Source organism: Pristiophorus japonicus, chromosome 7 (assembly GCF_044704955.1).
Source record: "Pristiophorus japonicus isolate sPriJap1 chromosome 7, sPriJap1.hap1, whole genome shotgun sequence".
NCBI classification, from domain to species: Eukaryota; Metazoa; Chordata; class Chondrichthyes; family Pristiophoridae; genus Pristiophorus; species Pristiophorus japonicus.
The window spans coordinates 89,871,396-89,895,924 of record NC_091983.1 but is presented as its reverse complement, the minus strand read 5'-3'; the positions used below and the strand labels follow the sequence as shown (position 1 = coordinate 89,895,924).

General features: G+C 43.8%; 1 protein-coding gene across 1 annotated transcript in view; it reads left to right on the top strand.

Moving 5' to 3' along the window:
• The window catches only part of LOC139267193 (dystrobrevin beta-like), an 843,282-nt gene that overhangs the window by 809,318 nt on the left and 9,435 nt on the right, over positions 1-24,529 (top strand). The window contains exon 20 of the mRNA XM_070885122.1: positions 20,181-20,240. Within this exon, the coding sequence (XP_070741223.1) occupies positions 20,181-20,240 (60 nt within the window). The remainder of the gene's footprint in view (positions 1-20,180; positions 20,241-24,529) is intronic.

Here is a 24,529-nt window from a genome sequence, read left to right as displayed (position 1 = left end):
TCTGCTAATCAGCCATTTTACAAACATGTTTTCCCCGACTGCTACTGTACTGGTTGATTATTCTGTTTGATGTTTCAGTAACTAACAAAACACTTCCATCAGTGCTTTGCCTGCAAAACTGGATTAGAATGTATGATGCTTAATGCTGTAAGATTTTCACTATCAAACTTTATTCTGGGATGATTGAATCCCCAACATCTGGATATCCTAAAAATTATCATCCAAATTGGATTCATTTTATTTTGCAACAGTGTTTTTAAACTTGGCTGGCCAATCATGCCTTCTTTCTACTGACAGAAATATTGTAGAAAATATAAGCAGTCGGGAAAGTAACAGGAGGGAGATGACTAGGAACAATTCTTGGAAACAAGAGAGTCTGCACCTATCCGTACTTGAAGGATCATCAAATTGCGCCAAAATTGTGCCCATTTTGAGGTGTTTTTTTCTCCAAAGTTTCCACTCAAACTGATATGCATATCGCCGCACGCAAAAGCTGCCTTGAACCAGTGCACTTGGGCAGCATGTTACAACAGAATTTTTTTAAATTAAATTTTGCTTTAAAAAATATTCCTTGATATATTTAAGAGTGGTAACTTGGTAAAGTTTGATTAATACAGCTGAAAATGGGTTTATCACAAAAAATAAGCATTTTAAATCACGGTGTCAGTCCACCACCTGTGACTAACCCAATTTTAAATGACTGAAAATGACAAAAAAACAAATGCAAAACTATTTTCTAGTAAGATTGGGGTACAGTAGTTAATTCCTTAGTAAATTTAAAAAAAAATCTTTCAAAACCTTTCAAAACATTTCTATTGGTGTCCTTGCACCCAAACGAACCAGCTTAATTTTTAGAGCCTCCTCAAAGGCCTGCAGACGAACACAATCTCCCAATACTGATTAATTCATCCTGGGGGCATGGCTGGTGTTTTGAGCAGGGCTGCTTCAAGCGCGATGTTTTTAAAACTAGCGCAATAGATAGCGTTGTACTGAATGCAATTTGCGCTTAAAACTCTACGATCTTTCGTCCCAGTTACACTGATATCTGGAGGATCGTGCTGAACAAGCCAGCACAATTGAACGGAAACTCCAGTCCAATATATTTATCTCGCCCCACTCCCATAATAAGCTAAATATTTTCTGTTATCAAGCTGAAAGTCTGTTGAATTTTGATAGTTCACTTCCTCTAATTAAGTTAGAGCTTAAAGATGTTTACCATTGGCTTTCCATCCATCCATAACCACTAATTGTTGAAAAGGTAGCAGACTTGATGAGTGACCTCCTTTCAGCAGAATCTGGCTTACCTCAAGCAGACTGGATTCATGCCAGTTTGTGGTGAGGCAGCTCACTAACTTGTTTTTGTTTTCTTTTGTTCTGTGAATTTTTGTTCCCGTATCTCCCTATTTCTCTTCAGTCTTTCCCTTTATTTTTCAGTTTGTTATCCTCTTACTGTATTTATTCAGCACTATTTTTTATCTTTATTTACTTTTGTTGTATTTTCCCTTCTCATTTACCCTTTCTGTATCCTTTACTCCTATTACTTTAATTTTCGTTACTTCGCACATTTTCTTTAATTTTTCTTATCCCTTGTCAGCAGTTCTCAGTTTAATTTGCTCTCAACATGATTTCCCAGATGTGTCCTCACTCCTTTTAGCTGTGGCCTGACAATCTTGTCTCTTTCTGCTCCATCTCCACGCTCAGTCAGTTCAGGAAGAAGCAGGTAACTGAAATAATACAATGGTTGTTGCATCTCCCAGCACTACTGCTGTTAGGTTTTACATAGATTGCAAAGGAGTTTCGTGGAGAGATCAAAGAATTATCCTTCCATTACTAGACCCAGTACCTGGTTTCAACCAGGTGGAATATTGAGTTACAAGCAAAAATGTATATTTTAGTTGAATCACTTGCATCTTACAGGACTCATCTTATGTAGATTCCACAGATATCGCAGAGGACTTATCCAGTGTGTAACTGAGCCAGGCAGACAGGGAAGATTCTCCATGTCCCAGGCTATGGAGGGGCAATTGCCCAACCTGATGGCCATCTAGTAACTCCAACTTGAAGCACACATATACCAATGCTGAGTGAGGACAGAATCAGACTTGGCTGTGCTACCTCCGTGATAAAATAACTTGCCAATATTCAAGGTTCAAGCATGAAAAATGACTGTATTGGTGCCCATAACAATGTGCTTGGAACCCATATGACTGTACTCCAGCAAGGAGAAGAAGTTTGGAGAAGAAAATTGGCAAGAGGAAAACAATAAATAAATAAACAACACTTTACACCATCACCAAATCAGCTAGTTCATCTTGTTATAGTGGACAGGTTCAGTCTGCCTTATGTTCAATCTGATTGTCCACTCAACCTTGAGGACTTCCACACATGTAGATCGTAAAGAAAATGAAAAATCATTTTGCAGTTTGCGATATTTTTTCTGGTTGTTTACACTCATGATGCATTTCGCACTCCAGATGTTCCTCACTGGTCCAAGGATGATAAAAACTCCATCTCCTAGCCACTGACTACATCCCTCGCCCAGGCCACTGTCTGAGACTAAACCATAGAATCATAGAATGGTTACAGCACAGACGGAGGCCATTCAGCTCGTCGAACTCGTGTCGGTTCGCTGCAAGAGCACTTCAGCTAGACCCACTCCCCTTTGTCCGTAGCCCTGCAAATTCTTTTCCTTTAGTTACTTATCCAACTCCCTTTTGAAAGATAAGATTGAGTCTGCCTCCACCACCCTTGCAGGCAGTGCATTCCAGATGAGTTTTTCCTCATGTCGCCTTTGGTTCTTCTGCCAAACACCTTAAATCTGTTTCCTCTGGTTCTCGACCCTTCCATCAATGGGAATGGTTTCTCTCTATCTACTCTGTCAACACCCCTCATGATTTTGAACACCTCTATCAAATCTCCTCTGAACCTTCTCTGCTCTAAGGAGAACAACCCCAGCTTCTCTAGTCTATCCACGTAACTGAAGTTCCTCATCCTTGAAACATTCTCGTCAATCTATTCTGCACCCTCTCTCCTAAGGTCTTCACATCCTTCCTAAAGTGCAATGCCCTGAATTGGACACAATATTCCAGTTAAGGCCGAACCATTGTTTTATAAAGGTTCATTAAAACTTCCTTGGAGGAGAAATTGATTATCGCCCCATTTGGGGATGGTAACTTTTGAGAGACGGGAAACTTAGCGCCAGGTGCTAATGTTTCCCCGCTCTCAAAAAATTGGCTTTAACGCTCCAGGAAACATAGAAACATAGAAAATAGGTGCAGGAGCAGGCCATTCAGCCCTTCTAGCCTGCACCGCCATTCAATGAGTTCATGGCTGAACATGCAACTTCAGTACCCCATTCCTGCTTTCTCGCCATAACCCTTGATCCCCCGAGTAGTAAGGACTTCATCTAACTCCCTTTTGAATATATTTAGTGAATTGGCCTCAACTACTTTCTGTGGTAGAGAATTCCACAGGTTCACCACTCTCTGGGTGAAGAAGTTTCTCCTCATCTCGGTCCTAAATGGCTTACCCCTTATCCTCAGACTGTGACCCCTGGTTCTGGACTTCCCCAACATTGGGAACATTCTTCCTGCATCTAACCTGTCTAAACCCGTCAGAATTTTAAACGTTTCTATGAGGTCCCCTCTCATTCTTCTGAACTCCAGTGAATACAAGCCCAGTTGATCCAGTCTTTCTTGATAGGTCAGTCTCGCCATCCCGGGAATCAGTCTGGTGAATCTTCGCTGCACTCCCTCAATAGCAAGAATGTCCTTCCTCAGGTTAGGAGACCAAAACTGTACACAATACTCCAGGTGTGGCCTCACCAAGGCCCTGTACAACTGTAGCAATACCTCCCTGCCCCTGTATTCAAATCCCCTCGCTATGAAGGAAGTGGAGCACTAAATCAAGAGCTCCAATTATTTCTTGGAGCAGTAACGGGGCGCACACTTTAGCAGCGCTGCACAATGGGCCGTACAACACTACCGCGTCCAAAGGGCCCTTCTTTCCCTTAAAGGGAAGTGCCATCGCTGCAGGCTCTACAAGTTTAAAAAAAAACATCTGCAGGGGATGAAAATTAATTTGGGGTCCAGGGCACTAACGGGGCGATGTGCACGGCAATGACATCACGATCTCCGGGTGCAGGAGATCAGGGCGCAACGATGTAGCGCCGCAGCTAAACTCCCGCCCAATGTGACAGGAGTGGTTGTCAGCACCACGCCTGGTCGCAAATGCATTTGCATCCCGTTAGCGGGCCTGGGGGCACTAATGGGAGGCACAAATGCACCCAATTTCTCAGCTTATGCCTCTATTTATGAAGCCAACGATAACGTATGCTTTTTTAATCGCTTTCTCAACCTGCCCTGCCACTTTCAATGATTTATGCACATATACTCCCAGGTCTTTCTGTTCATGCACCTCCTTTAGAATTGTACCCATTAATTTATATTGCCTCTCCTTGTTCTTCCTGTATCACTTCACGCTTTTATGCGTTAAATTGCAACTGCCGCTTGTCCGCCCATTCCACCAGCCTGTCTATGTCTTCTTGAAGCCTATCCTCCTCATGGTTCACTGCACTTCCAAGTTTTGTGTCATCTGCAGATTTTGAAATTATGCCCTGTTGTAGGCCGTTCACAACCTTGGCATCCTATTTGACCCTGAGGTGAGCTTCCGATCCCATTTTCACTCCATCACGAAGATTGCCTACTTTCACCTCCATAATATCACCCATCTGTACCCCTACCTCAGCTCATCTGCTGCTAGAACCTTCGTCCATGCCTTTTTACCTCTAGGCTTGACTATTCCAATGCTCTTCTGGCTGGCCTCCCATCTTGCACCCTCCGTTAACTTAAACTCATCCAAAACCTTGCCGCCCATATCCTAACTCGCATGAAATCCCCATCACCCCTGTGCTCGCTGACCTACATTGGCTCCTGGTCCAGCAATGTCTCGATTTTAAAATTCTCATTCTTGTTTTCAAATCCCTCCATGGCCTCACCCCTCCCTATCTCTGTAACCGCCTCCAGCCCTACAACCCTCCGAGATCTCTGCACTCCTCCAATTCTGACCTCATCCGCATCCCAGATTTTAATCGCTCCACTGTTGAGGGTCATACCTTCAGCTGCCTAGGCCTTAAGATTTGAAATTCCCTCCCTAAACACCTCTACTGCTCTCTCTTCCTTGAAGATGCTCCTTAAAACCTACCTCTTTTACATCTGTCCTAATACCTCCTTATGTGGCTCGATGTCAAATATTTTTGGATAATGTCCCTGTGAAGCACCTTTGGACATCTTTCTATGTTAAAGGCGCTATAATAAATGCCAGTAATTGTTGTTGTTGAAGGAGGAGGTGAATGAGGAGAGCTGCATTTCCAAGAATGAGTAGCTTTCCCACTGAACCAACATGAGCATTATAAATTCACCAAATTCATTTCCATTTAACCATTTTATAGCACAGTGAGACCATGTGGAGGAAGTAATCTGATACCACTTGAACATTGGTGCTTTCAAGTAAAATGTACTTGCTTGAACCATCTAAATTCATTTAAACTTGATAAAAGTACAGGATTGTTATAGTTCAGGCTATCTCCTTGCACTTTTGTTTGGTGCTCGTGGAAAAAAAGTAGCTTCCAGAAGCAGGCAGAGTCTCCTGCAAACGAAAATTGCACCCTTTCATGCACAGTGAGTGGTATAGCTTGCCACTAAATTAATAATTATCCTGTAATTATGCTTTTGTGCACTGGATATCACGTAGGGTGTACACCAAATGTCCTGTTTCCTTCAAAAAGTGGAAAATGCCGCAGCATCAGACCAATGTATACCCAATGATAGTCCAATGATTTGCAGGTAAAATAATGGGCGGTAAATTGCGGTCTCTCTGGGTGCGTATGATGTGCGCACGTGCCCGAAGAGGTCATGCAAGTGCAGGCTCTCAGCACACAATGTGCATGTGCCGGGAACTATCATTTACCAACTGTCAAAATTTCTTGGCCGATCGCATTCATACCCGGGGAAGGGCCTTCGTGGGCTATTTGCCCAACTCCTGCCGAGCGAATGTCCTTCAAACTCTTATGCCTGGTATGGGCTGCTTTACCAAGAATTTTACAAGATAGAAAAATAACATTTCATCAATAATTTTTATATTAAAATCTCTGTCCATTAAAGTAAATTTATTTTTACCCTTATTAGAATATATAAAAAAATATTTTTTTAAAAATTTAGTCTAAAACATTTAATTAAATTCAATTTCAATTTATTTTAATTATGTGAATTGGTTTTCCTATTTAGTTAAAATGCTTGTGATTTCCGTACAACCAAAATTCACTATTACTGTGAATGGGGATACTCCATTTTCATTGTTTGGTCCAGCCCACGTGATCCCAGGCTGCACATAGTCTACTACACCCCAAGTCTATGTTCCTCCAGGACCACCAGGTATTTTGTAAAAATAATTTTGGTTGGAGGTATCCACCCGCAGGAAGCCTCCGACCGCAATTTCAGGGCCATTATATTGAAGCCGCAAAACAGCAAGATACAGATACTGCAATATGTAAAAGCAATAAAGATAGAATCAGTTCACAAGGGGTTAAAATAAACATAGCAAATGCTGGAAACACTCAGCAGGTCAAACAACATCTGTGGATTGAACAGACAAGTTGACATTTCGGATTCAGACCCTTTGTCGTTCATGATGTTAAGATCTCCAGTTAGAATTGAAGACACGAAAGCTTTCCCTGGACTAAAAGAGTTAAAAGCTTCAGAAGCTAGATCTGCTCATCATCCTTGGTTAATGAAATTGCATATCCTCTTCATAATCTGATGTTCACATCTAATCCATATTGACCAGATATAGTTTAATTTGCACCAAGAACAAAACTCCTGTGTGTTAACTGATTTACAGAACAACACATTGTCTGCATCTAGCAGATAACCAAATTCCAGGCTCCATTTTGAAATTTGGTAAGAAAAGGCAGTTTCCATTTTACCCCTAGCTATTATAAAACAGTGCAAAATGAAATCCAGAACTGTCTCTATTCGTAACCAAATTAAAACTCTGCTAAAATCATAATAACAGACAGATCTCTTCTACTATCCCTGTATCACTTGCGGTTTTAGGTCAGTGAACAGAGCTCGGTATGTGTTTAAATATACATGTACAGGGCCCTGCGTTCCATGATTACAGAGCAGAGCAAGTTCAGCATTCTAAACCCACACGATACACTTGCAATACCCCAGATACAGTACAGGTATCAACGCTTTAAAATATATATTTTAATAAACCCGTAGTTTATTAAAAGACACAGCCAAGAAAAAAAGGATCAAACTTACAATCTTCTTACCCATGATTACACTATGCACTGTGCCATTGGCCTTGTGACAAGTGAAACTGTGCCATTGGATATGTGAAATCTGGCAATAATCACTGTGTTGAAAATAGAGCAACAATTATGTTAGAATACATGGGGCTGAATTTGGTGAAGGCCAAGTGCCGCCCAAAAGTCCACCGATGGCCACCGAGAGACTGGGCGGCACTTTGGGCAGGAAATTGATGAAAAAGAATTTAAACGTTGGGCCGGCGGCAAACAAGCGACATACGCCGTCAAACTGGGCGGGAGCGGGTGGGAACTCCCAATCTCGGCGGCAAAGGCTCTTGCCGCCGATGTGCCGCCAAGGATGGAGTCGGGCCCATGGACGATCTGAGATGATCAAATAAAAATGATTGGAAAAAGAAAATTACCCAGAGGACCTTCAGGGGAACCCATTAAGGTAAGTCGCTGTGAAAAAAAATGTATTAAAAAGTTCACTAACCTTTTTGTCAGTTTTTAAACTTACCTTGGTGGTTAGACCAGCCCCCTCACGGCGGTCCTTCCCCCTGCTGCCGCCGACTCCCGCCGGCACCAATCCGGCATCTCGGCGGGTGGGAGGTCGCTTGCGCCACTTGACCGTCCGCTGACATCAGCGGGCAGTTCCCGGTGGTTCTCCCCTCCCGCCCATTCCAGCCCAAATGCAAACTGACACTGGGCGCAACCCAGAGAGGAATGGCGGTGGGAGTGGTCGACAGTGGGCAGTAAGGCCATCAATTTCGGCCCCCATGTTTTGCATTATAAAAGAAAATTATTAATTGTTGCTATTCTTGGTAAATACTAAATCTCACACACACATTTAAAAAAGGAGGCAGACAAAAAGCAGGAAACTATAAACCAGTTAGCCTAACATCTGTCATTGGGAAAATGCTGGAGTCCATTATTAAGGAACCAGTAGTGGGACATTTGGAAAAGCATAATTCAATCAAACAGAGTCAGCATGGTTTTAATGAAAGGGAAATCATGTTTGACAAATTTACTGGAGTTCTTTGAGGATGTAACAAGCAGGAAGGATAAGGGAGAACCAGTGAGCCTGTATTCACTGGAGTTTAGAAGAATGAGAGGGGATCTCATAGAAACATATAAAATTCTGACGCGACTGGACAGGTTAGATGCAGGAAAAATTTTCCCAATGTTGGGGGAGTCCAGAACCAGGGGACACAGTCTAAGGATAAGGGGTAAGCCATTTAGGACCGAGATGAGGAGAAACTTCTTCACTCAGAGAGTTGTTAACCTGTGGAATTCTCTACCGCAGAGAGTTGTTGATGCTAGTTTGTTAGATATATTCAAGAGGGAGTTAGATATGGCCCTTACAGCTAAAGGGATCAAGGGGTATGGAGAGAAAGCAGGAAAGGGGTACAGAGATGAATGATCAGCCATGATCTTATTGAATGGTGGTGCAGGCTTGAAGGGCCGAATAGCCTACTCCTGCACCTATTTCCTATGTTTCTATGTTTCTATGAAAGTAAATTGTGAGGAGGACACAAAAAATCTGCAAAGGGATGTAGACAGACTAAGTGAGTGGGCAAAAATTTGGCAGATAGAGTATAATGTGAGGTTATCCACTTTGGCAGAAAACACAGAAAAGGAAATTATAATTTAAATGGAGAAAAATTGCAAAGTGCTTCACACAGAGGGACCTGGGGTTCCTGTGCATGAAACACAAAAAGTTAGTATGCAGATACAGCAAGTAAGCAGGAAGGTAAATGGAATGTTGGCCTTTATTGCAAGGGGAATGGAGTATAAAAGCAGAGAAGACCTGCTACAACTGTACAGGGTATTGGTGAGGCCACACCTGGAGTACTGCGTACAGTTTTGGTCTCCGTATTTAAGGAAGGATATACTTGCATTGGAGGCTGTTCAGAGAAGGTTCATTCGGTTGATTCCGAAGATGTGGGATTGACTTATGAAGATAGGTTGAGCCTATACTCATTGGATTTCAGAAGAATGAGAGGTGATCTTATTGAAACACTCAGGGGAAACTAAAACTAGGCGACATAGTCTTCGAATAAGGGGCTGCCCATTTAAAACTGAGATGAGGAGGAATTTCTTCTCTGAGGGTTGTAAATCTGGAATTCTCTGTCCCAGAGAGCTGTGGAGGCTGGGTCTTTCAATATATTTAAGGCAGAGATAGACAGATTTTTGAGCGATAAGGGCATAAAGGGTTATGGGGAGCAGGCAGGGAAGTGGAGCTGAATCCATGATCAGATCAGCCATGATCTTATTGAATGGCGGAGCAGGCTCAAGGGGCCAGGTGGCCTACTCCTGCTCTCATTTCTTATGTTCTTGTATATATAATGATTGTTGTCAGTCAATATTACAACATTGTATCATATAATTGTGTACTAGTCTATGTTTCATTGTAGATTAATGTTTTCCATATTTCTGAAGTACTGCGGGAATCTAGCAGCTTTAATCAGAAGCAGACTTTGGTTTGGTGTCTTGAGTTACCAGTCATTTTTCATCTAATATTACATGGCTTTCTCTACCTGGCCAATGCCCAAGAAATAAATCTATTTGCATGTGTAGAAACTGAGAGATAAAGTCAAGGAATTCCATGAAGGAGACTGAAATTGTGCAATTTGTATATATCAGTTCCAGCATATTTTCCATTCTGCTCTGTGCTTAAAGTAACTCTGATGATGACTGTCAAAAAATTAAATATTTTTGTACAGAGTATATCATAGCTAAGGCTTCATGTTTTTGTTGCACTAAATAAGAGTTAGAAACCTGCTTCACTCACAAAAAAAGCTATAGCCTATTTCGACACAATTGTTGCAGAATCAGTTATTTTTCTGAACCAGGTTTACAAAGGAAGGACTAAGCCCTTCAATTCAAATACAAATATCTTGTGGAATTGATTTAAAAATATATTTGACTGGCAGCTCTTTTAGAGTTTGGCAGGCAGTTATTTTAAATTTCCTCCCTCCCAGTTTTCAAATCTTTCAAAATGAAAAGTCCATCTGAAGACTTCAGAGGTGCAGCTTCTATGGATGTTGAGAAATAAAAGAACAACCAGTATGTTCGAATGTTGTGTACATTATAATTTAGTGCAGTGCGACTCTCCAAAATATTCATTCACTCGAGGAATTGTTCAGCTTAATAAATACTATAAAATCAGCAGTGCGTCAGTGATGTTGTGCACTTCTTTTTTTTACTGTTAACTTTGTTTAGCAGTTTAAGCCTAAGTCACCATCTAGTGAAGTGTTATTTTGCCATCTTCCAAAGTCAAGGAAGAATAGGTGCCGGGCACATGGTAAAATCAGGAAAAAAGGGTTCTCAGTTTCACCCCTGAGCAATGAATATATTTAGCTGGATATGTGGGCAAGTGAAAGTACTGTATGGGGCTTAAGGGGCTAGAGCGCAAATAAGTGAGTAGTCCAAGATGCAGAACCTACAAAAACCCAAAGTGAAGAAAAACTGCCAAACAATAGTATTGACTATACAAAGAACAATTCCGTTCCATTACTGAGCAAAACTGCCTGAATTACTTGAAAATGGAGACCATTATCAATGCTGTAGCTAGGTTTATTTATGCTACAGATAAGTCGACAGGTTGTCACAAGAAACTTGCAAAAAAATGAAGCTAGCTGAGAGTAGAATCAAGAATTCCGATACCTGAAAGAAGGACTAAATGACTACTTGCCCTGTTGTCTCAGAACTCTTTTTATCATAACCACTCACATTCTGCAAACCAGTTCAGGCATTTTATCAAAGTAAGCAGCTAGCTTAACTTCACCAGATTAGGGAGAAAAATAGACGTTGTTACTTCTTCCAAATTATTCCCAACTTTAATACAGGCTCCCCCATTCACTCCTTTGCCCAAGTGTAGCATCATTTTTAAGTATTACACTCTTGGGCAAAATCATGTAATTGTGTACATAAAAAAAAAATCACAGGATGCTACACAGTAACAAATCGCTATCCTCAGCTACAGGAAAAATCGCACTTATGTCAATATACGTTAATGTTGCGTAACACTCCTAACTCATCAACTCAAGTTCCTCTCACCAAACCAACACCAGTCATAGAACCAGCAAAAAGAAAAAAAGAAAGACTTGTATTTATATAGAAGCTTTCACAACCTCAGGATGTCCCAACGCGCTTTACAGTGAATTAAGTACTGTTAATAATGTTGGGCAGATATTTCATCCCAGTGTTACATAACACAAAAAACTGCACACACAATCCAAGTTTAGAAGGGCAAAGTCTATAATTGAACTTTTGTCTTTTTTTTTCATTGTTAACATGGATGTAGTATGAACATTTCATACCTCTGCATTAGCAGCCTTAGGCACATCCCTATTTTGTGCACGGGAATTCACAACAGTGAAATGGGTTTCTGTGACATTTTTATACTGTGATTGTTTTGTTGAAGACATTTTGTACCAATGCCACTGCTGCAGAGGATGACCAGACTGCACAAGGAGGAATGTGCTCAATTTTTCTTAAATTCTTTGCTATTATCATTTCCATAAGAGAAACATATGAATGATAGGCTCCTACAACAGTTTGGAAAGTAGTCGTATTTGTTTATTGGTTGCAATTTTTTGGTTAACTTTTTTAAGTTGTCCTCCTTGTTTTCAAATCCCTCCGTGGCCTCGCCACTCCCTATCTCTGTAACCTTTTCCGGCCCCACAATCCTCCGAGATTTCCGCAGGCGGAGTCATCAGAATAGGTGAAATCAACACCCATAATATCGCCCGGCGTTACTTTCCGTATGGAATTAATGCCAAGATTCAATAATACCGCCCGCCCACTTTTTTTTGTCATAAAGAGCACATTTGGCGAAACTAACGCCCAGGAGATCAGCCACCGTCACTTTCACCACCTCGCACACATATCGCCCACAATACCGCTCGCCCCAAAAAACGCCCAGATAATGTGGAACCGTTCTGAACGAACGCCAGCGGTGTGGCTGCCACTTTTAAAATCGCAGGTCGCTTCATTCAAAAGGCTGCTTCAAGTTCAGGGGAGTTTGCATTGTCTCTAGAGTTCTTCTCAGGTGAAGTGAACATCTCAACAGACATATTTTCAGACTCTGGACTATTGGGGGTTTACTCTAGGTGTATTTTAGTGAGGAAATCATTGCTTCTGATCAATCGCTATTAAACTTTCAATGCAATGGGGCCAGCAAACAATAACTGTGCTTAAGCAGCGCTTCAGATGTCTTGACCACTCAGGAGGGGAGCTACAATACAACCCTGAGCAAGTAGGTAAATTCGTGGTCGTGTGCTCGATGCTGGCTATCAGGAGGGGCCAAGAATTGCCAGAAGGCACTGATGCTCCACCTCTCGAGAGAGAGGAAGAGGATGACGAGGGGCTGGACGCTGACCTAGGGCCAGACAATCAGGCTGGCTATGCAACCATGCCCACGACCCCCTCCAGACCGCAGGAAAGGGCCCGTGGTGGCTACATAGCTGCAAGACTCTTACGTGAGGAGCTAATATCTGAACAATTTGCTTGAAAGAGCGTTGATGTGAGTGACAACGTTGACACACTGCTGTGTGTGTCCAGCTCAGATATCAATGGTGCCAATTAAAGTTTACGTTGATTGAAGTTGAGTGGTATTTGACCCTTTCATGTTAAGGAATCACCAGTGTGTAACGGTCCAGCTATCTGAGACAATGCGCAACAAGATTATGTTCAATAAAAAAAGTTTAATATCAATATTGGCCTGAAATCATAAGTATCACAGCCAATAACACCCAATCCCTGCCCACACCCCACTTTTTCCACCATTGACATCAATCAAATGTTCAATATGTCCAGCAACACAGAATACAAAGGCAAAGCAGGAGGCTAGTCCCCAGCCCCCATACTTTACAACAAATTGCATATACCCAGATGGAAATATCACACAGCCATCACCTGCGGACATGCACCTCACTTTCCTTCCACCCCTCCCCTTCTTCTCTCCATCTCTACGCCTTCCCCATCTCGCTTCACGGCACCTGGCCGAGGAGCTCCGCAGGCGGTGCCTCATTGGGGGGTTGAAGGCAGATGTGGTGGTTGCATGGGTACGGGAGCGGGAGGTGCCGAGGGGGCAACATTCTCTGATGCAGAAGCAGGATCTTGGTCCTTGCTCTCATTTGTCGTTCGCAGTGGTGGTGTGGAACCTAGGGATGCAGTGCCATGCTCGCGGACCACTGGGAGGCCTGTGCCAGCAGTGTTCCTGGTTATTGCATCCAGTGTCTCAGCCATCCGCGGAATGTACTCAGTCACGGTGGCCAGCTGTCGGGATATGCCCCCCGATGCTTCGATGAGCTGGTCACCAATGTCTACCGTCCTCCTGGACAACCGTACCATGTGGCGCTCGTGGAACAGACCTGCCGCGTCCATAAGACCTCCGTCCTGGGGACAAATGGGGTGCCCTGTAACGAGGTGCTTGGGGCCGGAACCTCCAGAATGGAGGCGGGAATGACCGGAGGACCACTAGATGGCTTCTGGGGGGTGGCGATGCAGGTTCCTCGAAGTCCCCGCTCTCATCCGTGGAGAACAGACCCAGCGGATTGATGGGCGAGAATCGGAGCTCCTCAGCACCAGATGTTGGATCGTCCGGAAAGTTGGGCCCCGGACCCCCACCTTCTGACCTCTGTGGTCTTGCCTTGGGACACGTTGCTGGCTGAGCTTCAAAACACAAATGAGGTTATTAGAGGAGAAGGGGGTGCTAGGGTCACAAGGCGATTCCAGCACTACACACAGCATATGCACGACAAAAGCACCACCGCTCTCAAAATCATCACAGACCATCAACATGACCATCAACACATTTCCATTGCAATGATTTTCATTCGGCCATCATTATTTCTATGACAATTTTAGAAATCATCTATCATATATGATTGTTCGGATATGAGTGGGTGTGGCATCTATTGACTTCACATCATGCAATGGTGTAAGCTTTACTCATGTGGCATCACTTCAGGGTCTGCAGATGCATCCATGGCTGTCCGGATGTGCTTCCCCACGAGTGTGAGCACCCACTCCTCCATCTCAGAGATGTCGCTGGGGACTAGTGGCCCCACCTGTTCGCCTCTGCACGGACCTCATCGTCGATAGCTTCTTCTGCAAAAAGGTGACAGGACAACATGGCATGAGATCATTGCGTGATATCATTGCTCAGGACTGTCACAGAGACTGATACAACACATAATCGACAGATGTAATCATGATTATTATGAATATCATTCTTTACCTAAAGACGTGCACCGTGACCGCAGGCTTTGAGTAAAACATTCCCGGTATAAGTGCAAGACCTCACATCTGCTGATAATCACTCATGACTGTTACAAATCAAATTATATAAATACATAAGTACATGTAAATGAATGTAATATTTACTCTTGCGGATCCCACAAGGTCTTTCCATCGTTTGCGACATTCGTTGCCCTCACGAACCTCATTGGTCGCCAACGAGACCACCTCTGCTATCTTGGTCCAAATCCTCTGGTAGGCCTTTGGGATGGGCTTCCCACGCCCTCCCTGTGTCAAATCACCCCAGCATAACTCAACCTCCTGCAGGAGGGAGGCATTTGTCTCGTCTGAGTACCTCCTGGCACTTTTGCGGCCTCCAATGTGCTCCTCTCCCACCTCACTGCTCTCTCCAGCGTCAGTCTCCACAGCGTGCTGAGATGCCTCCTCCTCTCCCTCCATTATAGGCCAAATTCGGGCAAATATGTAGCTGGTAACAGCTAATTTTTGTTTCCCTTCTTGCTGCGAAGCTCTAAAGTCTCCCTTCTTCCTCCCAAAGCAGCCACACCACACCCAGCCACGCCTTCAGTCCCTCTGAGCTCCCTCTCTGTCTCCTCTTCTCCACATGTCATGATGACCCTTGACCTCCAGAATCGCGGGAATCGAGCGTTGCCATGCCGTTGCTAAAGACGGCGACACTTTACGGCAGAAGGTCAAAAAAATTTACCGCTACCACCCATTTCATATCGCTCGCGGTGACGCCCATTTTAAAAAATGGAGACTAGGTGCTTTGAGAATGGGCGAGAAGCCGACGATCTGAAAACCCTTTTTTACCGCCGGAAATAATGCCCATTTTTGGGTGATAAGCACAAAAATGTAAAATCTAGCCCATTCAAAGAGAAAAGACAGCAATAAGAGGTTTTTAAGCCATTTGTAATCGTCAAGCATAACACTAAAATTGCAATTACAGAAGCATTGTGGATGAAAAATAAAGCATCATAAAACTCGAGTGTGGAATTAATCCAACTCCAAAGAACATACATTTCAAAAAAATTGTGAGCACAGCAGAAGTAAGTGTGACTTCTATTGGGATTTATTGGCATAGAAATTCAGGTGCGCCCATTTTTGGAAGCGCAGGGTACAATTCTTGCATCTGAATAGTGAAGCCTGAGGCACCCCCAGTATTGGACTTCAGGCCTCATTTCCACAGAGCCGGCAAGCTGCGCAGAACTGCCAGCAAATCGTGACTGAAGGTCAGACCACTGCTGGTGTCATTGCGGCCCTCGAGTAAATGAAGAAGGGTGGGGATTGTATCGGGGTGTGGGGGACATTCAGGCCGGGGTGATGGGTGGAATTGGGACTTGTGGGAGGGGCAATTGGGCCGGCGGGGGCAGGGGGATGACCTCAAACAGATATGGGGAGGTCGTGTTGGTCATGTGGGGAGCGATCGGTGGCCAGGGATTGGTAGCTGGGTCACAGTCTGTGTTCTTTTAATGTGAGTTGGGGTCAGGTAGGTATGGGGGCCTTGCCGCTGGTTAGCACCACATTGTGGTGTGCGAGTTCAGCATGTGGTGAGTGAAGCGCTGGGCATTCAAAAATTGAAAATGAGTCCTGCAAGGCACACAGGACCCTAATTTGCATTAATTATTCTGCACTTCAAATGTCCCATATGTGTACATCTGCCGCAAGCGCATCTACCTTATTTAATATGGTGAGTGGCGCACTTCTGACGAGAAATGTGTGTGCACTTGTTGCCTGCCATATTGGGACATAGGTCATTTAGTGCTGAATTTCTGGGCCATTACCTCCATGCATTTTACACTCTAGAGAAAATGGAAAATAAATCACAAACAGATGACTCATCCTGATGCCTATGATGCCCATCATTGTTTCCCTGCTATTGAATATTTGTTTGTAGATGAAGTCAAGGTCTCAGGAGTAGCGCCAGAGGCAAATACTACTTACACTGCAGCAACAAAAGGAAGATCTATCTGCAGTGTAACCCATACACACCGCACCTGCCCCCTACATGTACATTTACAACATTTCCCATCTACACATAATGGGCCGAATATTCTGGCCTCGCCGGGTCTGTACGAAGTGCGCACGAACCTGGCAAGGCCTCGCAAAAGCCGGTTTTCGGGGCGCGATGCACATGCGCCAAAAAACGGCTTTACGGATCTGTCCAGATTTGTCTCGACAGATCCTCCTCATCCCTGGGAGAAGGACTTTCGCGCGGGAGAGATTGGGTTATTTGCCCAACTCATGCCCAGCGAATGTCCTTCAAAGTTTTACGCCTGTTAAAAGCAGGTGCATAGCTTATTTTTTACCAGCGTAAGGGTTTTAAAACATATAAAAATGGAAATTAAACACTCACTTCGATAAACACTGTCCATTAAGGTCAGTTTATTTTTAACACTATTTAAACACATTAAAAAATTCCAAAAAATATATATTTTTTTCTAAAACATTTAATTACATTTAATTTCAATTAATTTTAAATATGTGAGGTGTTTTATTTATTTATTATGCTGTGTTTGGGTGTTTTAGGGGGTTATTCTCATTGATAGTAATGGGAACTCGTACAAACGGAGTTCCCATTTTTATCAATGAGAATACTGCATAGTGATTGGTTGTCCAGGCCCACGTGACTCCAGCATGTACATGTACATACATACCTGAAAGACATCTTCCCATGTGCTGCGCAGCGAATCTAGGCCTCCGACCGGGATCCTCCGTTCCTCCGGGACCACCAGGTACTTTCGTAGATTTTTTTCGGGTCAGAGGCATTCGTACAAAGGAAGCCTCTGACCGCAATTTTCCCCCCATTGTACATTTTTTCAGGTTTTCTGAATGAAAATAAAGCAACATTTTAATGTAGTGCCTTTCATAACCTCAGATCATCCTAACGTGCTTCACAGCCAATTAAGTACTTTTGAATTGTAGCCAATTTTCATACAGCAAGGTCTGGCAAACAGCAATGAGATATAAATAACCAGGTAATTTGTTTTTGTGATATTGGCTGAGGGCTAAATGTTGGTCAGGACACTTAAACCCTGCTCTTGTTCAAATAGTGCCATGGAGTTTTTACACCTACCTGAGAGGGCAGACAGGGCCTAAGTTTTAGCATCTCATCTGAAAGATGGTACCTCCACAGCATTTCCTCAGTACTGCACTGAACAGTCAGCCTGCATTATGTAATCAAATCTCTGGAGTAGGACTTGAACCCACAACCATGTGACTCAGAAGTGAGAGTGCGAGCACTGAACCAAGGCTGAGACTAGCTCCCCTGAAGCCTTTGTGTAACCTGTGCAAATGATCATCTAAATTTCTGGATCATGGTGGCCCATTCGTTGTTGATTTGTTAATACACTTCAGGTTCAAAATTGCCTGTCCCTTTAAAAAGTAAAGCGAAACAAAATATGAATGGCAGTCATTCAATTTTTCATCTTCATAAGACTTGTCTGCCATCTGTAGCTGGGTGTAATAATAAACTGAGCTCTTTTGTGTTTGTTTTGAAAGTTATATTTTCTTTCTCCAATTTCTGCCAATTTCCTCCTTGAAGGTAGTGACCTTTTGTTGCATATTATTCTATGGGTGCTTATCACCCTCTGATATCTCACCCAAATAACCATTCTTCATGTGTGAACTGAAATAGCAAATATCAGCAGACCATTTGAGTGCAATGAACCATTACACCATTTGGAGTGTTCAGATATTGGACATTTGCCAAAGAAGATTGATTTGGTTCTAACCTTCCATCACCAGGCGTATCATCTTCAAGCACCTTTAATCCAAAGAAGCCCCACTTGCCTCTCCTTCCCACTTCTCAGGAGGATAGTCACTGGTTGTTCATTGACAAGCATGGGTTTGAGCCCTTGCTAGATTCATAGCAGGTACCAGTAACTAACCGATGAGCAGCATGGTGAGCAGACAACTCCATAAAATCTGTGAGTGAATTACTACCATTCTCCTTACTTGAGGATGGACACATACCATACCCATAAAGCAGTGAGTCCACCAATGGGAGATAAGGAGCTTCAGCAGTACCTGCTTGTCTCTCTGCAACCCAATTATGGAAGGCATTGAATCCTGGATACTGCAGATGATCTCAAACCAGGCCTTTATGTTGTGCCTTCCAGTAGCTGTCGTAGCAAGTCTCTTTCTTGAAAAAGATGGTACCTCATTTACTGGTTGGCACTGTACTGATATTAGCCTGAGGAAAAGAGTGTTTGAAGACCAGGCCCTCAAAACTGCCACCAAGCTCATGGTCTACAGGGCTGTAGTAATTCTTGCCCTCCTGTATAGCTCAGAGACATGGACCATGTACAGCAGACACCTCAAGTTGCTGGAGAAATATCACCAACGATGTCTCCGCAAGATCTTACAAATCCCCTGGGAGGACAGGCGCACCAACATCAGCATCTTCATCCAGGCTAACGTCCCCAGCATTGAAGCACTGACCACACTCGATCAGCTCCGCTGGGCAGACCACATAGTTCGCATGCCAGACACGAGACTCCCAAAGCAAGTGCTCTACTCAGAGCTCCTTCATGGCAAACGAGCCAAAGGTGGGCAGCGAAAACACTACAAAGACACCCTGAAAGCCTCCCTGATAAAGTGCGACATCCCCACTGACACCTGGGAGTCCCTGACCAAAGACTGTCCTAAGTGGAGGAAGTGCATCCGGGAGGGCGCTGAGCTCCTTGAGTCTCATCGCCGAGAACATGCAGAAATCAAGCGCAGACAGCGGAAAGAATGTGCGGCAAACCAGTCCCACCCACCCCTTCCCTCAACGACTATCTGTCTCACCTGTGACAGAGTCTGTGGCTCTCGTATTGGAATGTTCAGCCACCAAAGAACTCACTTCAGGAGTGGAAGCAAGTTTTCCTCGATTCCGAGGGACTGCCTATGATTGGCATTAGGTTTTGGCTTTGTAAATAGCCAAGTTTTAATCGCTTCAGTTCTTCCCCATCCCCCAAAATTGCTGTATCCAAATAAACTAACACTGGAACTTATATCATTCAAACTTTATATGCTTGTCAGCACAGTTAAGTTTCAGCACAGTCTAAAGTTAATAAAAGTGGGATAAAGCTCCATCTTTGGAATGAATGCTTGCTGCTGTTGACCTTTTCTGGTACACACATTTTCCAAATCAGATGAATTCATACGGTACAAGCTCAGTGTTGCTATCGAAACATTGTTAACTGAAATGTTCACAAGTTCTAACACATACAGTAAATCTTTCAAAATGATGTGACAGAGTGGGAGATATCCTTTGTGCACTAGGCATAGCAAAATTGTAAATGCGTCCTTTTAGAAACACTGTTACAACTTAGCTACACCGACCACAGAGGAGGAAATGTTCTTCTCTGGTCCCTTAACGGTTGCTGAATCAATGTTGAAAAATGCTGAACTCGAGCTAGAACATTCAATCACTTTGTCAATTTTAATGATTTTTATTAAAGAAGCTCAGCACAGAATCTACTTGAAGAAACATGAGAACTGCTGTCTGGCTTTGATCAGCTGGCCACTTATTCAGTGTGACTTAGCAGGGCTGTTTTCACTGTATAGGCAACTGCCATCTATCACAGAGCACTGTCACTTACCTGCCTTGTTTTTTCAGCAGATGAAGGGTGTGATGATGAGGAGGAAGCAGAAAAACTGCAGAATGGAAAAGAAAGGGGTAAGTACATAAAGTAGAATCAGACCGTGCTTGAGGCTTTACCATGAATAATTGTTTTTAAATTGTTTTGTTAACTTAATGTTGTGTTGAAATGTTGACATTCAATAAATGAAACCAGTCTGCATTAATGAGCAGGCACCTGCAGGGAAAGCTGAGTAAAGCCCCAGCATGTCTGGATTAGTTGGTTGAAACTGACCATAGAAATTATCAGCACAGAAAGAGGCCATTCAGCCAATCTTGTCTGTGCCAAACCTTTGCTCGAGCAATCCAAAATAATACCATTACTTTGCTCTATTCCCATAGCTCTATATCTTTCTCTGCTTCAAATGTTTATCTAATGTTGCTTTAAAAGATGCAATGGTCTCTGCCTCAATTGCTCTCTGTGGCAAAATATTTCATGCTCTAATTCTCTGCATAAAGGATTTTCTACTAAATGCTTTCCACACTGTTAGTGACAATTTTAAATGAATGACCTTTTTTCATTGACTTCCCAATCAGAGTAAATAATCTTTCTCTACACATCCTATCAAACTTAATGTGGCTAAAATTTCGGCCTCACCGGGTCCGTACGAAGTGCGCATGGTCCCGGCGAGGCATCGCAAAAGCAATTTTTTGGGGTTCAGTGCATATGCGCTGAAAACCGGCTTCCTGGATCTGTCAAAGATTTCTCTTGACAGATCCTCTGCATCCCCGGGAGAAGGACATTCGCGCGGGAGAGATTGGGCTATTTGCCCAACTCATGCCCAATGAATGTCCTTCAAATTCTTACACCTGGTGAAAGCAGGCCCATCACCTACTTTTACTCGCGTAAGAGTCTTAAAACATATAAAAGTTAAATTTAAATACACATTTCTATCGTAAAAACCCTGTGCATTCAGGTAAGTTTATTTTTAACACTATTAAAACACATTAAAAAAATTCCAAAAAATATATATAATTTTTTAAAACATTTAATTACATTTAATTTCAATTCATTTTAAATATGTGAGGTGTTTTATTTATTTATTATGCTGTATTTGGGTGTTTTGGTCACCATCATGGTGGCCCTACTGTTGTGTTTACTGACCTCTCGATCCATCCTCTGCACAAAACCCCAACACAGGTTGGAACTGGACTCCTCCAATGGCTCTGAGTCATTGTGCGCAAACTGGCTGGTTGGCTTCCCAGTACACCTATCACTTCCTGGTGTAGGTCCATCAACTTTCTTCGGTAGCCTGGGCCATCAAAGTTAGCATCTGAGTCCTCTGCAGAAGAGCTAATATGGGATCTGACTCTCCGATGATTTAGCACCTGTGGCATCCTATCCCCTGCCCAAGCTCCTGCATACTTGTGCCCGCTGATTCATCATGTGAAGACTCCCCCTGCAGACTATCCTCTAAAGTATGCATGATGCCAGTCTCTGAGCTGGCGCTTTCTATGGTCAGATTGAATGACGCTGCATCTTCGGGAAGGCAGTCCTCCTCTTCCTGTTCTGGCGAAGGGGCATCGATATTTTCACACCTGAAATGAAAGAGAGGGAGAAGGGTAAGAAGCGAGAGATGAGTAGCTGCTGAAAGCAGCTGCCGTTTGTCACATAGAGTGTGTAGGACAGGATAGAAGTAAGAGGGGTGGAGAGATCCTGTGCAATGTCTCACCGTAGCCATGATTTGCCCTCTGCAATGATGCACGTCCACCTCAAATGGTGGAGAGGGCATTCCCCTGCAAGGAAGAAGGGAGTGTGTAGTTGGCAGTTTTGATAACTGTTTTGGAGCATGTGCCTGTCATGGTAAATTGTGCAGATGTGTGCAAGATGTGAGGTGAGGGTAGTGATGGCAGTGAGAATAGGAGATGCAGTGTGTGTCCGTAGGAGGGGAAGGAGATAGAATGAAGTGTGACGCAGTGCTTGTAGAAAAGTGAAGGGAAGCGGGTGAGGGGAGTTTTGTGAGCAGTGGGGCTGCAAGTGGTTCAGGTATGAAGAGAGAGTAGGTGTGGTGAGAATCTTACCTTAATAACTCTGGTGAAGTCATTAAACTTCTTTCGATATTACAGCCGCGTCCTGGGAGCTAAACTCCTCAAATTGACCTCCACAGCCCAATGGCGACAGCGGTGTTGCTGGGAGGGCTTTCTAACCTCCCCCCCCCACACTGGATGGAACAGGATCTCCATCCTCCTGTTCACCATCCTGGACCAGGGCATCCAAAGCAGTATCGGAGAAACTGGAGGCCCAATCTACAAGTCTTGCAGCCATTTCTTGCTTCACAACCATTCCCTGCTGTCCACAGCGACAATGCACCTTCCCTTTAAGAGGTGTTGGCTGCCTTTAAGTGGCAACAGAAGGACCCGATTTCTCACCCCTGAACAGGTGTGCAGCCATAAGCTGCGCAGGTAGCACTGGCTTCATGCCTGACCTATTAGAATGATCTGCCAGCACCAATTTCACATCATGCCCATACCAATCATTCTCTGTTCTTCCAGATCGTTCAGCATCATTCCATTCAGTGTATACTCCCATTCCTTGTTTTTCCTTCTAAAATTCATCACCTCACACTTCTTACACATTAAATTGCATTTACCATCTGACATATATCCTAACTTCTTTTACAGTCTGCCTCATAGTTTGTCAAACTCCCTACTTTCATGTCATCATTAAATTTCAATATAATGTTCCTGATCATTTCTGCATATCAAGAACAAACCTGGACCCAGCACTGACCCCGAGGTACACCGTGACCAATCCATCTCTGATCCAAACAACACCCATTAATCCTGACACTTTGAGGCTGAAATTGCCCTTTTGCGCAGGATCAGTTAGTACTGCCGGCCGGCGCTAATGGAGTGTTGATGAGTTAGCGTGCGGGTGCGGTGGCCACATCAACCCAAGCGGAATTGTCCCTAGGGCTCCGCTGACGAAAAGTGGTTTGCACCGTGACCCGCAATTAGCACACCTCATGTGCACGCATGGCGATTACATCATCACTGTGGGCGTCAACCCCTTATCGCCCCGCGCCAACCCCTTTGGGGAAATATCCCCCCGGGACGTGAGGTCAGTGAGGGGTGATGTGAGAAGCTGTGGTGGCTGTGGAGCCCAGGCCGTCTTTAAAAGGGAGCGCGGTGGCCGGCATCTTTTTTTCTGTCAGCCGACTTCTCAGTCAGCCCGACAATGGCGGCCGCTGTTGTGGCCGGGCCGCCAATATGCAGCCTGGCACCTCCTCTTGGATGCCAGGCAGCTGGCCCAGCTGACGACCTTCCTGATGACCCAGTGGGCGCCATTAAAGAGGCTGCAGAGTTTGCAGCGGCCCTCCCCTTTAAAAGAAGAGGAGGAACATTGCGAGACGTCAGCGTGATGCGGCACTGCCGGGGGGATGGCAGGTAACATTTATTTTTAACAAAGAGCCCAAATCCGTGCTTCATGTGCCAGTGCAAAAAGAAAACACTTCTCGCGAAATGCCCGCCCCAAATCCAGCTCGGGGCAATTTTAGCCCCTTTATTTGCTGTACATTAACTAACTTTCTATTCCTGTTGCTCCATTTCCTCTTGTGCCAAATGCCTAAATTTTAGTAACAAACCTACTTGTCGAACGCTTTCTAAAATCCATATACATTACATCTACATTCCCTTTATCTACAGGGTCCGTTGCTTCTTAAAAAAACTCTTTTAAATTTGTGAAACAGACCATGTCTTTAGCAAATTCTTCAACCTACCGTCTTTTACTATAGAATCTTACAGCCCAAAAGGAGGGCCAATAGGCCCATCGTGCTTGTGCCAACTCTTTGAAAGAGCTGTCCAATTTAGTCCCACACCCCAGCTTTTCCCCCCATATGCCTACAACTTAGTCCTCTTTAGGCACATGTCCAATTATCTTATGCAGTTCTAATTATTCACTAATTTGATCTCGAATTATGGGCCCAAATTTCCCCAAGAGTTGCCCCGTTTTTTTTGGAGTAAGTAGCTTTTTTTGGAGTCACTTAAAAATCGCAAATTTCCCTATTTAACTTGCTCCAATGTAAGTCAGTTAGTTAGGTTTTTTTCTAGTTTAGTTTGTTCTCTCCAAAAGGGGGCGTGACAAGCCACTTACGCCTCTTCTGGCCATAGAAGCAAATTTGGCCAGCTGAAAGTTACTCCAAACTAACTTAGGCCAGTGTATGTGGCCACTTTTGTAGGCACAGAAAAATCTTACCTACATTTAAGAAATCAGCGCAGGTAGCCAAAGTTGGGGCAGGGGGAGGGGTGGGGTGCGAAGGTGAGTTAGAGGATTCTAAAGCACTAAAGACCTTCACAACATCAGCACAACATTACAACATCTTCAGCAC